Raw genomic sequence first — 20,887 nt, 5'->3', positions numbered from 1 at the left:
AAAGTCTTCCAAAAATCTCTGAATTCAGATGCAGGCTGCAACCTCAAATTGTTATACTATAAGGACATCAATGGACCAATAGTAAGTAATTCAAAGAAGATCACAGAAAAAAGGAAGGAGAAATTTGGTAGTAGCTTCTAGTATTAGAAGATGAAGTTAGACCAGCATGCTGGTCACTACCAAGTAGGAAGGCTACAATAATTGATAGAATATCTATAGCAAGGATGCCAAACTCAAGGCCCATGGACTGGATCGAGCCCGAGGTGCTTATATCTGGCTCATGGGGCCAGCTGGAAATATCAAAGGAGTGGCCCACTGTGCTTCTGCAGGCCAAAACAGGCGGCGGCGGCGAGGGGGGGGGAGATGCATGCAGGTCCCACCCCCTGTCGCCTGTTTTTGCCTAGCAGAGTACTGTTGGAGGCCAGGAAGGCTAAAAATGGGCCACGCGGAAGCTGCTTGGGGCCTCCACACAGCCCATTTTTGGCATGCAGAGTGCTACTGAAGGACTGGATTGGACTGGATTACAATTATGTGGCCTCACGTAAGTGCCTGATCTGGATAGAAAACAAGCAACATTTATGTTAATACTACAGTTTAATGTCAGATTTTACCTACTGTAGGTCCATTTCATCTACAATCAACAATTAATAATTGACAGACACTTCTATTTACTCTCCTTGAAATTTACCTCTGCTGTTAGGTCTTGTATTATGTTATTTATGCTATTGTATTTTTATTATTATAAATAATAAAATAATAAAAATACAATAGTATAAATAGCTTTTCTGCTTGGAAAAGCTATTTACTGTTAAACAATAAGATATACATTTAGAAATAAACAGTTTAGTGGATTATAAAGAATAAGTATATAAATGTTTGCCAATAATATCTGGTAGAAGAGAAAGAAAAATGGTTATAGTAAAGAACAGTGGAAATAAAGGAGAGAAGGGGAAAAATGCATCTTGAGCCTGTGTCAAATGCCCACTATGGCAACGGCCAGCCACACACACACATACACACATGGCCCTCTGAGGTCAAACACAACTCTGATGCGGCTTTCAATGAAATTGAGTTTGACACCCCTGATCTATAGCAATATGGCAAGTGACAGAAGAAGAAGATTCTAATCATGCCATGCCAGGAAAGCTAGAGAACAGCATAGTGGTGACCAAATTGTATCAATCTACGACTAGCACATATGTGTGAAAGGAACCTTTAGCTTTACCTTTACACAGCAATACCAAGGAAAGGAGGCAGAACAAAGTATGTTCCATTCCAGCCCTATGATTCTATAATGCCAGGAAAGATGATAACCAACAGCAAGGTGCATAAAGCTACCGTATTTTTCAGAGTATAAGACGCACCCTTTTTCCTCAAAAAAGAGGCTGAAAATCTGGGTGCGTCTTATACATGGAATACAGCATTTTTTTTGCCTCCCGAAGCCCCGCCCCTTTACCAAAATGACGGTGCATACCTTTATGGAGGCTTTCAGAGTGCTCCTGGGGGCTGGGGAGGGCAGAAATGAGCAAAGAATGGGCCGTTTTTTGTCCCCCCCCCCCAGCCCCTAAAAGCACTCTATAAGCCTCCATAAGGCTATGCATGCAATTTTTTTGATAAAAAACGGGCCAGTTTTTGCGAAAAACGGGCTGTTCTTTGCTCATTTTTGGCCCCCCACCCCCCAGGAGCAGTCTGCAAGCCCCCCCAGGCTATTCATGCCTTTTTTAAAAAAGGGCCCGTTTTCACGAGTGCAAAAACTTTTTTTTTCCTTTCGCAAAGCTCTTTAGTTAAAGTGATTGATGAGAATTAGATTGATCAAGTGCTAAAACAAGTCTTAGGTGCTGCAGATTACCTACTCTCTCTCTGTGTCTCTCCCTACCTACCTACTGAATTTCTTTCTCTCTCTCTCTTCCTCTACCTACCTACCTACCCTCTCTATCCCTCTCCCTACCTACCTACACCCTCTCTCTCCCTACCTACTGTATTTCTCTATTTCTCCATCTCTCTCTATTTCTCTCTCTATCTATCTATCCCATTATCTACCTACCTACCTAACTAGTCTCTCTCTCTACCTACCTACTATATTTCTCTCTCTTTCTCTCCCTCTCTATCCCTCTATCTACCTACTTTTTTAAAAATTTGCCTCTTCAAAACCTTGGTGCGTCTTATACTCCGGTGTATCTTATACTCTGAAAAATACAGTAATTATAGCAGCGATGAATGCCCTGTTGTGTGAGGGATCTTCCTGGAGTAAATCTATAGTATGGTTGCTAAGAGTTATTATTGACTTTGTCGCAGAAAATAAAAAAATACTTTTGCAGTGACATATTGGACAATTAATTTGTTTTTTTCCTTCCTCAAAAGCATATAAACAGGCAAGATCAAAGATTTGGATAGGAGAATGCAGAAGAACTCCCAATTACTTAAAGCTTCCAATTTGGCAGGCTAGAGGTACAGCTGTAGCCTGGATCTAAGAATCCTGCAACTCTGGGAAGTTCCCCACAGATAGAGGAAGCACACCAGACAAGGTAGCTAATTGATAAAAACAAGCTAAGGAAATAAGAGAATCCACTCCCCCCCCCACCCTAACTAAGACAGACAGTATGTGGCCAACTAGTAAAGTTACTAATTTTAATAGAAAATTAATTGCTTTGCTTAACGTAAAGTTGTTACAGTAGCTGTGATACAGTTTTCTACCAGGATAAAAAGAAAGAAAAGTACCACAGTTGTACTAAAATGCAGTGATTAGCAGGGGTCTCCTACCTCTTACCAGCAAGAATATCTGAATTTCTGAAAATGCACTGAAGTCATTCTGTAGTCATGACAAAGCACAAAATAATCATTTACCAGATGATAAATTGATCAGAATGCTACCTATCACCTCTACTCCAATCTTCCCAAATGCCACTCTTAACCTTAACTTGCTTATTTTGCCAAATGAACAATGGGCAATTTTTCAAATATTTGCACCTGATCAACATTTTTTCTAAGAATTCCTTTCGGAATCCTATAAAGCCTAGAATGATTCTCAAAATGAACATAATTCTGAAGGCTCGTACTATGGTTTGTTACCATGCTAATTTCTCTCCTTTTCTAATTTCAACAAAATTGAAATTTCCTAATCATACTCAAAGTAATATATATACTAATTGCACATTTAGGAAGGCTTCTACAAGTTGACATTCTGTGCATCATTTAAGATCTGTAGCACACCCTAGTGGAAAAATTGAGATAATTATTTCCTGAGGTATCATTCTACTTTGTAAATTACTAAAATTGTTTTGAATCCCATCTTTAGAACATTATTGTTTATAGATCTTTTGTTTGTATACATTAACATATAGCTTTCTATAACATTAAGCCTAGGTACGAGTGAAAGGTATAGCAACTAGTAAAGTAGAGATAAAAATATCTGATTTCTTGTCAGTTTAGCCATAGAGTTCAAATGAAATCCAACATTAAGCAAACAGACTTCTACTGACACAGAAATAACATTTCTCATCTCTTTTCCAATCTAGGTCATCCAGCCATTCTGAAATCTGGGAGTTACAAGTAGCTGAAATATTTTAATAATTTATTCAAATAGTAGAATAATACTAGCGAAAAAAATCAATGATGCCACATGTAAACTTTCCTGTAATTTTTTGAACAAAGAGCAATTTCTGTTTAGGGAACCCAGCGCAAACAGAAAAGTTATTTTACTCATGAGAAGAAAGTTCCCCAAGATCAAGAACAGCCAAGTTGTGCCACTCTCATCTCAGTTCTTTCAGAGCGTGATCCACAAACATGATCCAAGGTCTCTCGTACTATGTCTTGACCTGAAATCTGACTGGAGAGAATGCAGATTATTTGCTTTACCCAAAGCTCTTTGAAACTACAACCTGCCTTATATTCTAAATAACCTTGGTAAGAAAGGGAAAGTTGGAGCCTAGACAAAAGTCACCCAACAACAATTGCTGGGTACAGCAAAGGGATTTTTAGTAGGGTATGTACATTCATTTATTTTGGAGAAGATGGCACTCACCTTCTCACACAAAAAAGCATTAACCATCACATGTACCCATCACATGCTATCTCCCAGGAAATTGTAATCAATCAAGGAGATCATGGATGAAGCAGACTGACTTTAGGTCAGTAGAACTCAGGATCCTATTCACTTTCTTAAACACTTCCCAAAATAACCAGTCTCATTTAATTTGCATGGCCTTGCCAAATAGGAGTGCAGTTTTAGACAAATCTGATCAATTTTATGTACTAGATACTTAAGGACACACCCATAATGACACTGCAGATGTTCCTGTAGTTCATGTGGACCCAGTAGAGAGTTCAACACTTTGAATAGGGTTGTTAAGACAGCTACCTATGGATGCAATAAGAGTGAAGAATTCTTATCAACACAATGTAATATCTGATATGGGCTCTTACAGATATTCCGTCAGATTCAGACTTTATCTTTTTCCAATAGGCATCTCTTCTGTCACTCCATTCCTGAGATGCCTCAGTAAACCAAGAAATTCATTGGGATCTATGACTAAGGAATGGCCACATACAAATAATCTAGTCCAAGGTAGCAGCCACCTGTCCATTACAGGTGGCAATTAATGCCTCAGTTGAACTATCCGTCAGATCTTCAGGAAGTTACTTTAGAGCTTTAGTGCTTATATTCACACAGAAAAGGAACAGCTTTCATTAATTTGTGTGAGGAGACAAAAGAAGTCTCAAGTTTAAACCCTTGAGAACATATAGAAGTCCCTGACATGCGAGATTTCATTCTTGTCTTCAATGAAGATTCTAATCTAACCAAGCGAAGTGTCTGATCCATTAGCAAATCAGACTAAAAAAATATGAAACCAATGATTTATTGCTGAGCTCCTGTATGTTCAGAGGTGAGTCTAGACTGTGCACTCAGTTCTGAGATTTGAATTTTATTCTGGAGTCTCTACGTTATTTTATATAATTATAAACTGCATTCTCTATTATACTAAAGAAAAGAGCAAGGTGAACAGGTCTGATCGTAATGTCCCCATAATGATCTTAGTATACTGTAGTTTCACTGTAAACATAAATAAGCCTAGATTGAAAGAGATGCCTGATGATCAGAAACTAAATAAACAATTATACTTCATAAACACAAACATCTTTGTATATCGATTCCCTGGAATCATGCCTAGCATAATCCTGTGTTCAAGTTCTCCTTTTGAGTGATTAGTCAGAATGAGAACAAACTGATGGATTAGGTCTGCGGTAGACCTCTTAGTATCTCTTTCTGACTACTGACCATATATCAGGGAGATCTAAAAGATGCTTGCCTATCTGAAATATATCTTTAGTTCAATTCACCATAGCTCAAATACATCAGCTTAAACTCTCAGAAGAGCTACATATTTTTGGTACATAAATACTTCAGATAAATAGAACTTGAAAATATAAAGAATCGCAAGTCATGTTTTCACTATTCTATAGTACTATTAATCCAATATCCCACAGTAACAAATTAAAAACTACAATATAGAAATAAGCATTGCTAAATTTAGATTTTTTAAAAACGAATCCAAGAAAAAAATGAATAAACAAGAAAGTCTTTGTAGAATGAAGCTCAAAATCAGGAGCTTGAACTGGGTTTGTTCCAGTAACAGAGCCAAGTTCTTTAAAATAGGCTCCAAAAGAAATTAAAAGGTCATCTTTCTAAGAGCAACTCATAGAAAAGACCAATCAAAATGATCAGAGAACTAGAGCAGTTTTGCTGCAAGGAAAGATCTCAGTGGCTGAGTTTTTTACTTTAGAAAAAGCCAAATAATGATAGTGGTTTATAAAATCAAAGCACCCCATTCTTGCAATGCTTCATGAGACCTCATTTTCCAAATTGTATGCACCATTCATTCTGTAAATCAAGCACCCGATTCTCATGATCCTTTGGAAAGCTTCTTGTATTCCCCAGGTCTTGCAAGAACAGGGTTGCTGGCGTTCTCCAAATAATACACTGGCTTGGAGAACAACTCTGAGTTCTAAAAGAAGATCGTGGTTTTCATATTTTTGAATTCTCTGGTGTGGTCTAAAGAGAATGAAAAATAAATTAAATTTCAACACAACTCTTTGCAATAATTCAACATTTAATATCTTGAATGTCAAGGTTGCTATTTCTGTTTCACTTAAAAATTGCAATGAAATTTCCAAAGCAGATAATGCTAATACAACAATTCTTGTCTTGTGGTTTACAAACCCTGCCAGAAAGAAACCTCAAAGGATTTGCAATGTAGTTAGTTGCCCATTTATTCCACAGAAATTATCTTCAGAAATCATAAGGGCATTATTTACTGATAAGGAATGAGCTATTGTACAATACTATATGAAATTTACAGCCAAAAAAAGTTCAAGATGATACTGTGGATACTGCAACTTATTATTTTCACTGGCCAGCCACCAGAGGCCCTCTGATTACATTATTAGAATTTGTGGGATTCAGGCAAACTGTTATTTAGCAAATTTGGAGTCTGGGGAGGTTTTAAGGAAGAAATGAGTATAAAAACTCCCAAGAGGTTTTGCACTCTTGGTTCCTATTTTTTTAAAATTTGCAAATTTTACTATGAAACTTAAGCAACTTCGCTACCAAATTTCAGCAGCACAATTTCATATCATCTTCCAGGGTTGGGATTGATTTATAGTAAGAATTAGAGCAGTTCAGTTCCACACCCGCCCCCACTTTCAAAACTCCCTCCTCCATTTGCATCTTTATTTCTGGAAAAACAAACATCCCTTGTACACACACACACACACACAAATATGCTCTACTGGGTTGCAAAATTGCAAGTTGAGTGCTGAGGGTTTGCACAGCCTGAAACTAGTCTTCTGTAGTAATTTTCTTGACTGCTGTGGATACCTTCCAGTTTAAACTAAGATGAAGCTTTGGATACTTCTAGATTTGATTAACTGCTGCTCAGTATTAGCTCTAAATCAAATTGTAGTTGATTTTCACCTTTAAACTATTAAAACAAGGCAGCATCACAAATACTAAATTGACTTTGTTTTAACAGGCCATTGTTAACAACTTACACTAAAGATCCTAAAATCCTTTAATTACAATTGCAATCAGAAATCTTGTTAAAAGTTGTTACGCTCATAAATCGAATGCAGCTGACCAAAAAATCTATTTTCATTTCCAGTCTTTTTCCTTTGGGTGGGGAAATGATATCAGAAGGAAGAGCTTACACTGATATAGAGAATTTTTCAGTTGTTATTAAAGTGAATAATGAAACATTCTTGACTTATAGCAGGGGTGTCAAACTTGTGCCGTCACGGCATCGTCACAAGATGTATCACAACTTTTTTTTGCCTTCACTAAATTGGGTATGGGTGTGGTTACTGCATGACGCATCCGGCCCACGGGCTTGACACCCTGACTTATAGTATACCAAACATCAGCAACATACAAGGCTGTAAAAATACATAATCTCAAATTATGCTAATATAAAATTAAGTGCATCACTAACTGTAAGAAGAATTCTAGGATCATGGGTAACAAGAAATTAAAAATAAGGGAAATTTAAATTCCCTTATTCTAAAAAAGCAAAAGAATAAAGGAAATGGCTAACCCAATCATAATAAAAACTAATTTTCCTGCCACAGTTTGTATGCCCAAGGTTTGGGTTACTGCCTAGCACAATTAAAGCTGTTCAAATGCAAAAACATAGCATGGGTAGTGTTCATTACAACAGGGTTTTCCCAAGTGGAAAAAAAACCTCATCTCTAAAGTATTAATTAGATTCAGCCAAGTTGTAACTAAGCTGCTAGGTCACTTCTAGAAGGCCCGGGTGTCTTTAAAGTGATGCTGTGGTCTGTTTTTGCAGCAATAGCAGACTTAACAGTAAGTTTCCCTCTATCCACTGCAAATTTGTAATTCTGATATTATTTACAGTTACGCTATTTATTTATTTACAATTCAGGGTTATATCCTGCAGCATCGGATGTAAATTTCAATTAGGAGTTTAAGGTAGAATGTATTACACTCCGCCATGGATACATTTAAGGTTTTGAAAGGATTTAATTTTTTTTTAAAGTGCAAAATAATTGCTATTATTTTTTCTCTTATTTTTCAAACTATTGATAAGCTACATAGTAGAAATAGTTTTATATCAGGCTAAACTTTGTAAGTATGAATTACAACTTCTGACTGCTCTGTGTTTTAGTATGAACAGGTTGTTCTTCCCCTTCGGCAGATATAACTGTATCAAAAGTATAAATGAAAGCCTTTTTTCTGAAGTCCAACTTTCAGTTCTATTCAATCAGGCTGCTTAGACGTGTATTTGTGTGCAATTTATTGTATAAATTTAAAAACATGTGCTCTATTTTAAATCAACCTGGATTTACTCTTTCTAATCTAAAAGGAACAGAGTAGAGATAGTCCTCAACTTACAACCACAACTTAGCCCAAAATTTATGTTGCTAAGTGAGAAATTTGTTAAGTGAGCTTTGCCTCATTCTACAACTTTTCTTGCCACATTTATTAAGTGAATCACTGCAGTTGTTAAATTAGTAACATGGTTGTAAAGTGAATCTGGTTTCCCAACTGACTGCTTATCGGAAGGTTGCAAAAGGTGATCACACGACCCAGGGACACTGCCATCGTCATAAATGTGAGTCAGTAGCCAAGCATCTGAATTTTGATCACGTGTCCATGGGGATGCTGCAACAGTCATAAGTGTGAAAAATGGTCATAAGTCACTTTTTTCAGTGCCCGTTGTAACTTTTAATGGCCACTAAGCAAATTACAATAATAAGTTGAGGACTACCTGTATTAATGGCAAGGTTTCCTCTTTCTCTGATTCAGTCAGAAAACTAGCAACTGGCCTTGATCTAACTAGTGATCTTACAGTAATCTTATCTTGCATCATTTCAACCTCACCAAGGAAGGTCCTACAAAAGGTTCTCTTGAACATTTTGCCCACAATTGTGCTATTGAACGCTAAAGATTTCTGATTACCTATAAATTAACAAACCATTCACCAGACCGAACACTGCCTTTTCTATTTTAGGATCCCTCATCACCCTTTTTCTGGACTGAAACCAACAATCTATCTTCAATAGTCTGTGTCAATGTTAACCATGTGAGCTGTCATCCAAGACCTTCACTTCCTATCTTCTTTTTCCTAGAGTCGTCCCTCCCTTTTGTCCATCTGTATCTGCTACTCTTTCTTCTCATATTTATTTATATAGCCTTTATTGTCATTGTATAAATACAACCAAACATGGCTGAAATATGAGAACTGTTATCCATCAGAATTTAAACTAATATTTATTCTTAGCTCCTTATGAGCAAAGCAAAATCAGGAAGTAAGTAAACTTTATTCAGTCAATGACCAATACAAAATAAACTGAGGCAGAATCAAATAGAAAATACAAGGTCTTAAAACATCTCAAGTTAGAGATAGAAGTAGCATAATAGCATATTATGACAGCAAAATGAACCTCTAAGACCAGAGTAATTCTCAAGAATTACTTAGTTTTTTAAAGTTAAAACTGTAATATATAAAACTGAAGCACAATGAAATTAAAACCATTACAAAATAACACTTTAATTATAATCTATAAAATTACAGTGCTATGAAACTGAAAAAAATCAATAAACTTATCCCTTTTGCTTTATTTTCATTGGTCTCAAATCTAAAAAAAATGTTTGTCCAATATTTCCACTTGTTTGCATAATACAGGTAAAATAAGATTGGTTCAAAAAGGACAAAGTAAATACAAATATTTTTGTTTAAATATCTGTGTGTATATGTATTGTGAAAAGCCAACAAGAAGCTGTTGATAAGAAACACCTCCATCACATCCTGTCGTTCCCCAGAACAATATCTTTGTGAGATGGAAAGATATGTATACTGAAGAGATTTGCACTAAGTCTTTGAATAGAATTTAAAGAATTTAAAAAGAGTTGGAAGGGACCTTGGAGGTCTTCTAGTCCAACTCCCTGCTTAGACAAGTGGCATGCAGAGCCATCTCTCCAAGCACGCCAGCCGTCGTCTGTTGCTCTTCTGGATTCCAGCGCACCAGCTGATCTTTTCATGCACAGGAGCACCAGAAACCAGAGCAGCAGCTCCCCGGTGCGCATGCGTGCGCTGGGAAGCTGAGCTTATGGCTTTCGGTGCATGCATATGTGCCGGCCAGTTGGTCTTCACATGTGTATGCGCACTAGAAACCGGAACAGGTGACCAGAGTGCATGCACATGCTGGAAACCAGAAGCTCAGCTTCCCGTCGCACACATGCTTACCAGAGAACTGTTGTTCAGGTTTCCAGCACTCTTGTGTGTGCACGTCAGAGAGCTGCTCTTCTGGTTTCCAGCGCTCCCATGTGTGCTCCCATTTAGGCACTCGTTGCTGTAAAGTTTTGCCAACATTGCCCCATACCATTTCAGACAAATGGTTATCCAATCTCTTCTTAAAAACTTCCAGTGTTGGAGCATTCACAACTTCTGGAGGCAAGTTGTTCCATTGTTTAATTGTTCTAACAGAAAATTTCTCCTTAGTTCTAGGTTGTTTCTCTCCTTGACAAGTTTCCATCTATTGCTTCTTGTTCTACGTTTTTTATGTGTTTTAGCCTCCAGTCCCCTAATCATCTTTGTTGCTCTTCTTTGCACTCTTTCTAGAGTCTCCACATCTTTTCTACATCGTGGTGACCAAAACTGGATGCAGTATTCCAAGTGTGGTCTTACCAAGGCATTATAAAGTGGTACTAACACTTCACGTGATCTTGATTCCGTCCCTCTGTTGATGCAGCCTAGAACTGTGTTGGCTTTTTTGGCACCTGTAGCACACTGCTGGTTCATATTTAAATGAGTGTCCATTAGGACTCCAAGATCCCTCTCACAGTTACTACTATTGAGCGAGGTATCACATATACTCCACCTGTACATTTTGTTTTTCTTGCTTAAATGTAGAACCTTTCTTTTTTCATCATTGAATTTCAATTTGTTAGATAGAGCCCAATGTTCAAGTTTGTCAAGATCCTTCTGTATCTTAAGCCTATTTTCTGGAGTGTTGAAAGCTTATTTACTAAGTTGAAACATTTTTTTACATTTACACATTAAAAAGCTATTATATGAATTAATTTCAATAGTTTTTTCTATTAACTCTTACCAGCTGGGTTATACATTATAACTTAAGAGAAAGGTACATATTTATATATACATATACCTACCTGTGCTTATGAGTCACACAAAGACAATCTGGGTTGGGACAATTGTTTCTCAACCCAGGAAAGATTCAAAGGGATTTTTATCACCCATAGAAAATATATTTCCTCAACAATGACTATCTAAAAAATCTGTACCATCATTACAGTCTTATACCATTTGCAATCTTCTCTCCAATTTCACATCTAATAAATAATGCGCCAATGTTTCTGACTGAACATAAAGCAAAAAAAGCAATTCCTCTTTCTAATAAATGGAACCTGATGATCAAAAGGGATACTTTAAGTTCTATTTTTTCACCTGTTCAGTGGAAAAGTGTTTATAAAAAAGAAACCATTGTTTATAAGAAAGAGGACTCACAGAAGCACATGTATATTTTAAAGATACAAATTACAAAAATTAAGAAGAAACAAACATTGGATAAAATATTAAAAATTACTTAGTTAATATACTTCTGATATTGGCCAAGAAGTTCCAAAAGCTCAAATCTAACAAATACTAGGACTGAAAGAGCCTGAAATAAAGGGTCACAAGCATCGATCAAGCTGTGCTTAGAATGTGAGCCCTGAGCACAAAAATATTTGCGCACTGATTGTAAGGCCTAGGTACAGTCAGGATTATAGGTCAAAAAAAACTTTTATAGAACCATAAATGTAAATAAAAATATCCCCATGGGAACAAGAAAATGGATATAAATAAAATCACAAAGAACAGAAGGTTGCAAACTTTAATAAGAAAACAAAAGACAAAGAACAAGGAAGTGATGTTTAAAAAAAACAGGGTATCTACAGGTGAAACTCGAAAAATTAGAATATCGTGCAAAAGTTCATTTATTTCAGTAATGCAGCTTAAAAGGTGAAACTAATATATGAGATAAGACTCATTACATGCAAAGCAAGAGAGTTCAAGCCATGATTTGCCATAATTGTGATGATTATGGCGTACAACTCATGAAAACCGCAAATCCACCATCTCAGAAAATTAGAATATTACATGCAATCAATAAAACAAGGATTGTAACTTAGAACAATATCTGACCTCTGAAAAGTATAAGCATGCATATGTACTCAGTACTTGGTTTGGGCCCCTTTTGCACAATTACTGCCTCAATGCGGTGTGGCATGGAAACTATCAGCCTGTGGCACTGCTGAGGTGTTATGGAAGACCAGGATGCTTCAATAGCGGCTTTCAGCTCTTCTGCATTGTTCGATCTCATGTCTCTCATCTTTCTCTTGTCAATGCCCCATAGATTCTTTATGGGGTTCAAGTCAGGCGAGTTTGCTGGCCAATCAAGCACAGTAATCCCACAGTCATTGGACCAAGTTTTGGTGGTTTTGGCAGTGTGGGCAGGTGCCATGTCCTGCTGGAAAATGAAGTCAGCATCCCCATAAAGCTTGTCTGAGGAAGGAAGCATGAAATGCTCCAAAATCTCCTGGTAGACGACTGCGTTGACCCTAGACTTAATTAAGCACAGTGGACCAACACCAGCAGATGACATGGCTCCCCAAATCAACACAGACTGTGGAAACTTCACACTGGACTTCAAGCATCTTGCAGTGTGTGCCACTCCATTCTTCCTCTGGGTTTCCAAATTAGATGCAAAAGTTGCTCTCATCAGAAAAGAGGATATGGACCACTGAGCAACAGACCAGGTCTGTTTTTCTTTAGCCCAGGTAAGACGCTTCTGACTTTGTTGTTCAGGAGCGGCTTGACAAGAGGAATGTGACATTTGAAGCCCATGTCCAGGATCCACCTGTGTGTGGTGGCTCTTGATGACTGACTCCAACCTCAGTCCACTCCTTGTGAAAGTCCCCAACACTTTTGAATGGCCTTTTCCTGACAATCCTCTCCAGTCTGCGGTCATCCCTGCTGCTTGTGCACCTTTTTCTTCCACACTTTTCCCTTTCACATAACTTTCTATTAATGTGCTTTGATGCAGCACTTTGGGAACATCCAACTTCTTTTGCAATTACCTTTTAAGCCTTTCCCTCCTTATGGAGGGTGTCAATGATGGTTTTCTGCACAACTGTCAGGTCAGCAGTCTTTCCCATGATTGTGATTCCTACTGAACCAGACTGAGAGACCATTTAAAGGCTCAGGAACCCTTTGCAGGTGTTATGGCTTAATTAGTTGATTAGAGTGGGACAATTTTAGCCTAGAACAGTGGTCGGCAAGCCGCGGCTCGCGAGCCACACGCAGCTCTTTACACATTTTAATGCAGCTCTTCTGTGTGCCGGGCGCCCGCTCACCTCCCTCCTCTCGGGCACTTCAAAACAAGTGCCCCTTTCCCTTTTTTCGACCCACAATGATTAGGGAGGATCCTGAAGTCGGGCGGGGACGAGAAGCGAGGAGGCAGAAAAAGAAACGGAGGCTAAGGAGCTTCCCCCCGCCCCCTCCCAGCAAAAATCTAACCAGGGATTTTTGCTGGGAGGGGGTGGGCGGAAGCTCCTTAGCCTCCGTTTCTTTTTCTGCCTCCTCGCTTCTCGTCCCCGCCCGACTTCAGGATCCTCCCTAATCAGGAAATCAGGAAAACTAGTACTGACCGTGTCAGTATTGTTTGGAATGGAGCTGAGCACAAGAGAGTCTTTAGAATAGAACAGAGCTGGAAGGGACTTTGGAGGTTTTCTAATTCAGCCGCCTGCTCAAGGAGAACCTATACCAGCTCAATAAATTGTGTATACATTGATGGCATTTTTTTAAAAAAGGCTTAGTCTGTAAAATGTTTCAAAAACTAAAGACAGCATGGCATAAATGAGTGGGATAAATAAATCAGCCCACTTTGTGAAATAAGTGGGAAACAGAATTAACACACAGCCTTGACCTTTTAGTTGTTTGGATGCCTGGAGTTTCTTGCCATGAGCCTTTCTATCCTATTTTAAGAAGAAATTACAATTGGAGTATGGCTGGCTGGGGAATTCTGGGAATTGGAGTCTACGCCCCTTAAAGTTGTCAAGGTTGAGAAACAGGCTCACCTTCAGCTTTATGATTTTTAATTTGTGTGTGTGTGTGTGCCATTCCAGTCAGTCTTGATTACTTTATGATTGGGTATATGTGGAAATGGGTGAGTTAATTTGGTGGCCATGGGATTTGGTAACAAAGTTGTGGGAAGGGAACCTTAATCCGGGTGCGCTCAAAAGGCTTTCGAGGAAGTTGCAATCACAAATTGGTTTAGCATTCTTGGACAGTTCAGCATTACAAACGTTAAGTCATTTGGGATCCTTCCATGTTGCACGCTGGTTTTTGTTCACAACGTCCTTCCAAGCGTTGATACGTTTTGAGGTTAATTTGCTACTGCCCGCCCGGCTCCCCGGTTAGATTTTTGCTGGGAGGGGGCGGGGGGGAAGCTCCTTGGCCTCCGTCTCTTTTTCTCCCTCCTCGCTTCTTGGGGCTCCACCAATGGGGGAGAAAGGCCCGCCCAGCGCCAGGCTTTGGGCTAACACAGAGGTCTGCAAAGTTGGCTGTTTTAAGACTGGTAGACTTCAATTCTCAGAATTCTGGGAGTTGAAGTCCACCAGTCTTAAGAGCCAATTTTGCAGATCCCTGGGCTAATATGATTGATGCCCTTGGTGGACTTCAATTCTCAGAATTCTGGGAGTTGAAGTCCACAAGTCTTCAAGCTGTCAGGTTTGAAGACCCTGGGTTTTTTTTTCTAAAGGGTTGGGGGTGCGAGGGTCTTGCAACTTGACAGCTTTAAGACTTGCATGCTTCAATGCCAGAGTTCCTGAGCCAACATGACTGGAGGAGGAATTCTGGGAGTTGAAGTCCACAAGTCTTAAAGCTGTCAGGTTTGAAGACCCCTGGGTTTTTTTTCCTAAAGGGTTAGGGATGCAAGGATCTTGTAACTTGACAGCTTTAAAACTTGTGTGCTTCAAATGCCAGAGTTTATTGAAACTAAAAACAGTGTACCATCCTATGTATTTTCGGTTTTAAAAATGTGGCTCTCAAAATAAATTTCAATCGTGGTTTTGGCGAGATTTGGCTCAGTTGAAAAAAAAAGTTGCCCACCACTGGCCTAGAATATTGCACCTTTTCACAATATTCTAATTTTCTGGGATTGTGGATTTGGGGTTTTCATTAGCTGTAAGCCATAATCATCACAATTATGACAAATCATGGCTTGAACTATCTTGCTTTGCATGTAATGAGTCTACCTCATATATTAGTTTCACCTTTTAAGTTGCATTACTGAAATAAATGAACTTTTGCATGATATTCTAATTTTTCGAGTTTCACCTGTACTTGAAAACTGGAGTCAAGTACAAAGAAGAATTATAATTTTTTGTTAATTTTACCTGTAAAAAAGTCAATAGAAGATTGGGTAGATTTGTTTTCATAAGAAGAACAGAAAGTCAAGGCTCCAAGGGCAACTGGTTTCTAACAGTCTGAAATACCATACTCTTTTATTCTACAGTAACAGACAGCTTCCAACAGTAGTAACAAAAGAAGGAGGAACAGATTGGAATAGGGTAAAAGAATAAGAAACATGAAGATTTCAACTGACATTGTCTATCTCTCACTCCACTGTGCTAAAATAAATACTACTGCTCATTTCATTTATCTTCAAGAAAATCAATGAAGAACTATAAAACAGTTCTGAGTGTTTCCAATAGCATGCACATTACATCCTTGCTACATGAGCTGCATTGATTACCAATTTGTTTCTGGGTCCAACCAGAGTGGCTGGTGTTGACTTTTAAAGCCCTACATGCCATTGGACTGGTTTATTTGAGGAACCACCTCTTTGCAATTTCATCGGCCTGTCCCACCAGATCTAATGAAATGCGTATGTTATGGGTTCCACTTCTAGGGAGTCATGTTTGGCAGTCCCGAGGCAGCAGGTCTTTTCTGCTATGGCACCTATGTAGAATCTTCTCCCCTCAAAGATGAGATCATTTCTGAGCTTTCAAAGCTCTCTCAAGCTCTGGTTATTCCAGCAAGCCTAGGGACCCTAGGGAAAAGGTGAACTCCTGAGGTGGTTCCATTATTATTAACATCCCTCCATCTATTATTTTCTTTAGTTCTCTTTATTTTCTTTAGTTGGTTAGCTTTATATTTTCAATGTTTTAATAATTAGAATATAATGGTTTTAGGTAATGGCTGTTTTATATTTACTGTTTTACTGGATTAATGTATACTGCCCAGAGTCACTTTCCGTGAGGTAGGTGGCTAAATAAATTTGATTAATATACAAAACATTTAGTTACTAAAATTGAGCCATACATTGTTACTTACATACTTTAAAAAGCTGATTAAGTAAATCATATTACCAGTGAGATTATAGTTGGGGGAGACAAGCAAACTAGAGGTCCAATTCCATATTAGAATATATTCTAAAAAGGCTTATTCCAATTCCAAGTTCAAAAGTCTGGACCAGAACCATAATAACTATTATATGGATAAATTAAATATCACAATAATCTGTTGGTCTTGATGATATTATTTGATGAAAAACATCAATTTATACAATCTGAATTTATACAATATCAAAATGTATATATGATAGAAATTTATATAATCTCAAAAGACTTCAAGAACGAATACAATACAGATAATTCCAAAAATTGGTACCAAATTCAATTTTGTGTCATAGTCAAAAAGAATTATCTGTATTTTTAAGAATTTTTAATGGAAAAAATTGAAAAGTAATTCCAAGTTAGCAACATTTTCTGGTTGCAGATACGATTGAGTTTGTCATGAGTACTGTTTCCTTGGACTGTAGTAGATAAGAATTTGTTTCCACATCTGTAACTTGATTTCAACAAGCTGTGGAATGAGATTGAGAGGATAAGCAGCAAACTAGAAGCCTGATATGCTTAGGGTCAGTGATTACTTTCCTCTCTGCTTGGTATTTTAGACAAGAGGTTTTCAAAATTACTCAAGCTGAGAATCTGTTAGTTTTTTTAAACAATCTGCCAGAACCCCTGCTCTAGAAACAAAGCTCTAGTGAGAGAAAATTGGCTGTGCTAAAATGAACTTTTTTTTGTCCTTAGTCTCTCATCGACTTCTCTCAGAACCCTAGGATTTCACAAAACAGTTTGAAAAACTGGCAGACAATGGATTCCACAGTACATCAATGGAATGGATGTTGCTTCCAAAGTGAACAGTGAGCTAAGGATAGGAAGAGACTCCTGAAATTCAGCATAGCAAAGCTGGCTATTAAGAAAACAGTAAAATGGGTAAAATGGCTAACTGATAAGTGAAATGTATCATACCACTTGCCAGTGAGTCCCACACAAACCTTTTAAGAAGACAAAACCTATAAAGTCTTCAATTGCTAGCTACAAGGAAATGTTTTGTAGACCATAACTGAAGTTTAAATCTTGAGAACTTCTTGTTCTGTCATGACTATTTTAAAAAAAAACTCCAAGCAAGGACATTTTCTTTGATTTCCAATCATAGGTTCAAATGCATTTCCTGACTCCCAATCCTACAACTTTATTCAATGATCAACCAGAGAAAGATATAGTAAGTACATCTATGTGTCTTCTCTCATTTACCAAGGCTTGATTCTGGTTAGCAATCTATTTGGGAGAGTGTTTTTCCTCAAGTAAGTATCATATCTCTCCTCTGAGAGAGGACTGTTTCTTGTTTTCTGAATGCCTCCTGCCAAAAAAAAACCTATGCCTGAGTTCTATTAAATAATTTCTTTTGCCTTACTTATCATGATGAAAAAGTAGTGCTTATGATTTGAATTGCTACCTAGTGGGAATAGTAGTAAGATCATTGCTACCAATAAGGGAGTGAATTAAAGGGGACACTATGTTAGCACTTGTAACCATTGTCATGCAAGAAGATACATTAAGAGCATGTCCACATTGTTGCAAGTTAAATGAGTCCTCCATATATGGAGAGCACAATATCATTTATTAGTACAGCTATAAGGTTTTAACAATATTGCCATATATTTTCTCCCAGTCATGGTATATATGGCTTTTACTTTTTAATTGTTTTAATGTTTTTGTAATGTTTTGTATAATTGTTCAACTTTTTTGCATTGTTTTAATAGTAAGCTGCCCAGAGTCATGAATGGAAGATAGCAGTTGTATACATTGAACATACAAACAAATATATCTACATTTAGTGCCCTTCTAGGGTTTTCAATAGTGTGCTTTATCTTTCTATACTACTCAGTAGAGGACATGGAACAGGGGTGTCAAACTCGTGGTCCATGGGCCGGATGCGTCACGTGCTGGGCCTGCCCCCACCTCGTTTAGCGAAGGGGGGGAAAGTCCAGATACGACACATGATGATGCGAGTTTGACACCCCCGACATAGAAGCTATATTGATAGCATATCACCCCCAGCAATATGGAATGCAGTCACCATAAAAGAACAAGAGTGCAGAAAAAATAAATTTTCTTCTCTTGATGCACCAATAAGATTAAATACCATTGGACATGCCACCTAATTATCTTATCTATACACATTATGTATCCTCAGGGGACTGACCTGTGTAATTGGCTTTCACATCACACATACAGAATGAGTTCTTCAGAACAAGATGTACAATTGAGGTTCCACAGCTCAAGGAGTCTAGGAAAATGGGGTTTCTGAAGCTTAAAAGCCAAAGTTGTAAATTTGAAAATTTCTCTATCTGCCTGAAGCAAATACATAAACTCTTATTTCCTTTTGTGTTCAAGCTGAATGTAAATATCACTTGTAAAAACTCAAATTACAGCAAAGCAAAATACAAAACAGGTACACAAAAACTACTTCAAATTTTCAAATGCCATACAAGGTTGCAAATCACCTGATGATATTTAGCTGAATAAATACTATTTGGCCAGTTCCAAATCAGATGCAAGATACAACATAAATAAAATGATGGTGACAATGGCCTATTTGGGCTTTCTATAAAGATCACATGGACTTCCAACCACAGTAAAGATGTACATGACCCTGGAATGTAATATTGCACAATATAATATTTTATTGTGTCTATCACAACACCATAAGAGAAAAAGAATAACAGGAGAAACCTTCTTACCTTGCTATACCAATAAGGTCCAAAAGCATTGGATCTCCCACCTTCCTTTTTGCACAGCCTCCCATTTAGAGATGCTAGCTTTTTGTCTTCTGTTCTCATTAATATCAATAAAAGTCATAATGAAACAGGTTGTTACCCTGAGAACAGTATCATCATTGCAATTCATCCAAAGAATACAAAAAAGAATCACGATAACATGACTATCACAAAACTAGAAAAAAAATATAAAAGAACATCTGGGGCACTTTCTGATGCTTTATAATTGCACTTTGTGGCATGCATCTTACCAACATTATGAATATACTAGAAGCATTTTAAATGTGACCATATGATAGAAAACACCATTTCAGATATTAATGAGGAGATAGGCAAAGAAAAATATCACTTCAATTTTATTATGACTACATAAATTAACAAACAGGGAAAGTAATATTGTACTCATGAAGCAAGGATCTCACGTGAAGTACATTCAGACTGCAAAGAAAGCACCATGTTAGAAAGATCCAAAAACATCCGAGTGCAACCATTAATAAATATAACCCCAAAGGGTCGTAAGCCTGCACAGTACCATATGCTACTAACATAAAAACACTCTTCCTAACAATTATCAGTAAATGCACCTGGAAAGTAAGCCAAAGCAAGTTATACTTCTGAGAAATACTACACACATTTCATAACCTGAAGGGGTAGCCATGTTGTATGTCCTCTGACACTTGAATTGAACATCAACTCATTTACGGGGAACAAGAACTTTTCTATACAGAAACCCCCTTCATGAAATGCATAAAGCCATTTCTTAAATATTAATCAGTAAAAATGAATAAAAAAATAGCGGATTTGAGCAGGTACAACACGTTTCACTGAAAGTGGTTTCTATTGTCACCTATCTGCTTAAACCGGAATCCCCATCCATTAGTATCAGACACTGAAGGCGGCACAAGAAGGGCAAGGTTGCTGCTGCTGTTGCTGCTGCTGCTACCTGCTTGGGCGCTTCCCAACGGCGCCGGCCACCAGATGAAGCAAACCTTTGTCTATTGTCGAAAAATAAGTTGGCACGTTTTTAAGGCGAGGGAAAGAAGCACCAGCCCTGCTTCATGACACCCCCAACCCATTTCCAGCCTCCGCTTTTGTGCCACACCCACCCGCCTCCAGCATTTGCCGCAACCCACTCCCTCGCTTCTCCTTCCCTCCCTCCCTCCCTTCCTCCCCTGCCCGCCCCAGCCCCAGCCCCTCTTCCCACCTTACCGTGCTGGGTGAAGATATTGAAGCCGCTGTCGGCAGCTCGCGCAGCGGCCGTTTCTCGCCTCCGGCTGGCAGGCCTACTCCCACTGCTATTACTCCCGCGAAGCCCTCTGGGTTGAGACTGTGGCTGGGCAAGAGGCAGCTGCTGCTGCTGCTGCTGTTGCGGCGGCGGCGGCGGCTGATGTTGAAGCGCAGCGGCACCCGGCTCGCCGACGCGGCCCACCTGCTGGCCCATCCCCGCTCTCCTCCCGTTCTGGGCCCCCGCCAGAGCCCTCCGTCTCCTCCTCCTGCTCACATTCCGCCCCCTACCCCGCTTTAGGAGCCGCACCCGGCGCTTCCCAGAGCCGCTCTGCCTCCTTTCCCCTCCTCGCCGCCGTTCTCCGGACAGGCCGTCACGGACTCGCCCCCTCAACCCCCGCAGCCGCCATCTTAACCACCGAGCTTGGGGGAAAGGACAGAACGACTCCCTCTCGCC

At 38.7% G+C, this 20,887-nt stretch overlaps 1 protein-coding gene across 4 annotated transcripts in view; it reads right to left on the bottom strand.

Moving 5' to 3' along the window:
* Nucleotides 1–20,835, bottom strand: part of ABL2 (ABL proto-oncogene 2, non-receptor tyrosine kinase) — a 70,002-nt gene extending 49,167 nt beyond the window's left edge. Inside the window, exon 1 of one of the 4 annotated variants that reach the window (XM_081947674.1) lies at nt 20,416–20,835. In XM_081947674.1, the coding sequence (XP_081803800.1) occupies nt 20,416–20,647 (232 nt within the window). In that variant the 5' untranslated portion in view covers nt 20,648–20,835. The remainder of the gene's footprint in view (nt 1–20,415) is intronic. The other 3 variants (XM_081947677.1, XM_081947675.1, XM_081947676.1) reach the window with 3 other exon arrangements.
* Nucleotides 20,836–20,887: the final 52 nt, after the last annotated feature.

This window comes from Natrix helvetica (genome assembly GCF_964273705.1).
Source record: "Natrix helvetica genome assembly, chromosome: 3".
Lineage (NCBI taxonomy): Eukaryota > Metazoa > Chordata > Lepidosauria > Squamata > Natricidae > Natrix > Natrix helvetica.
This window is presented reverse-complemented; position numbering and strand designations above follow the sequence as displayed.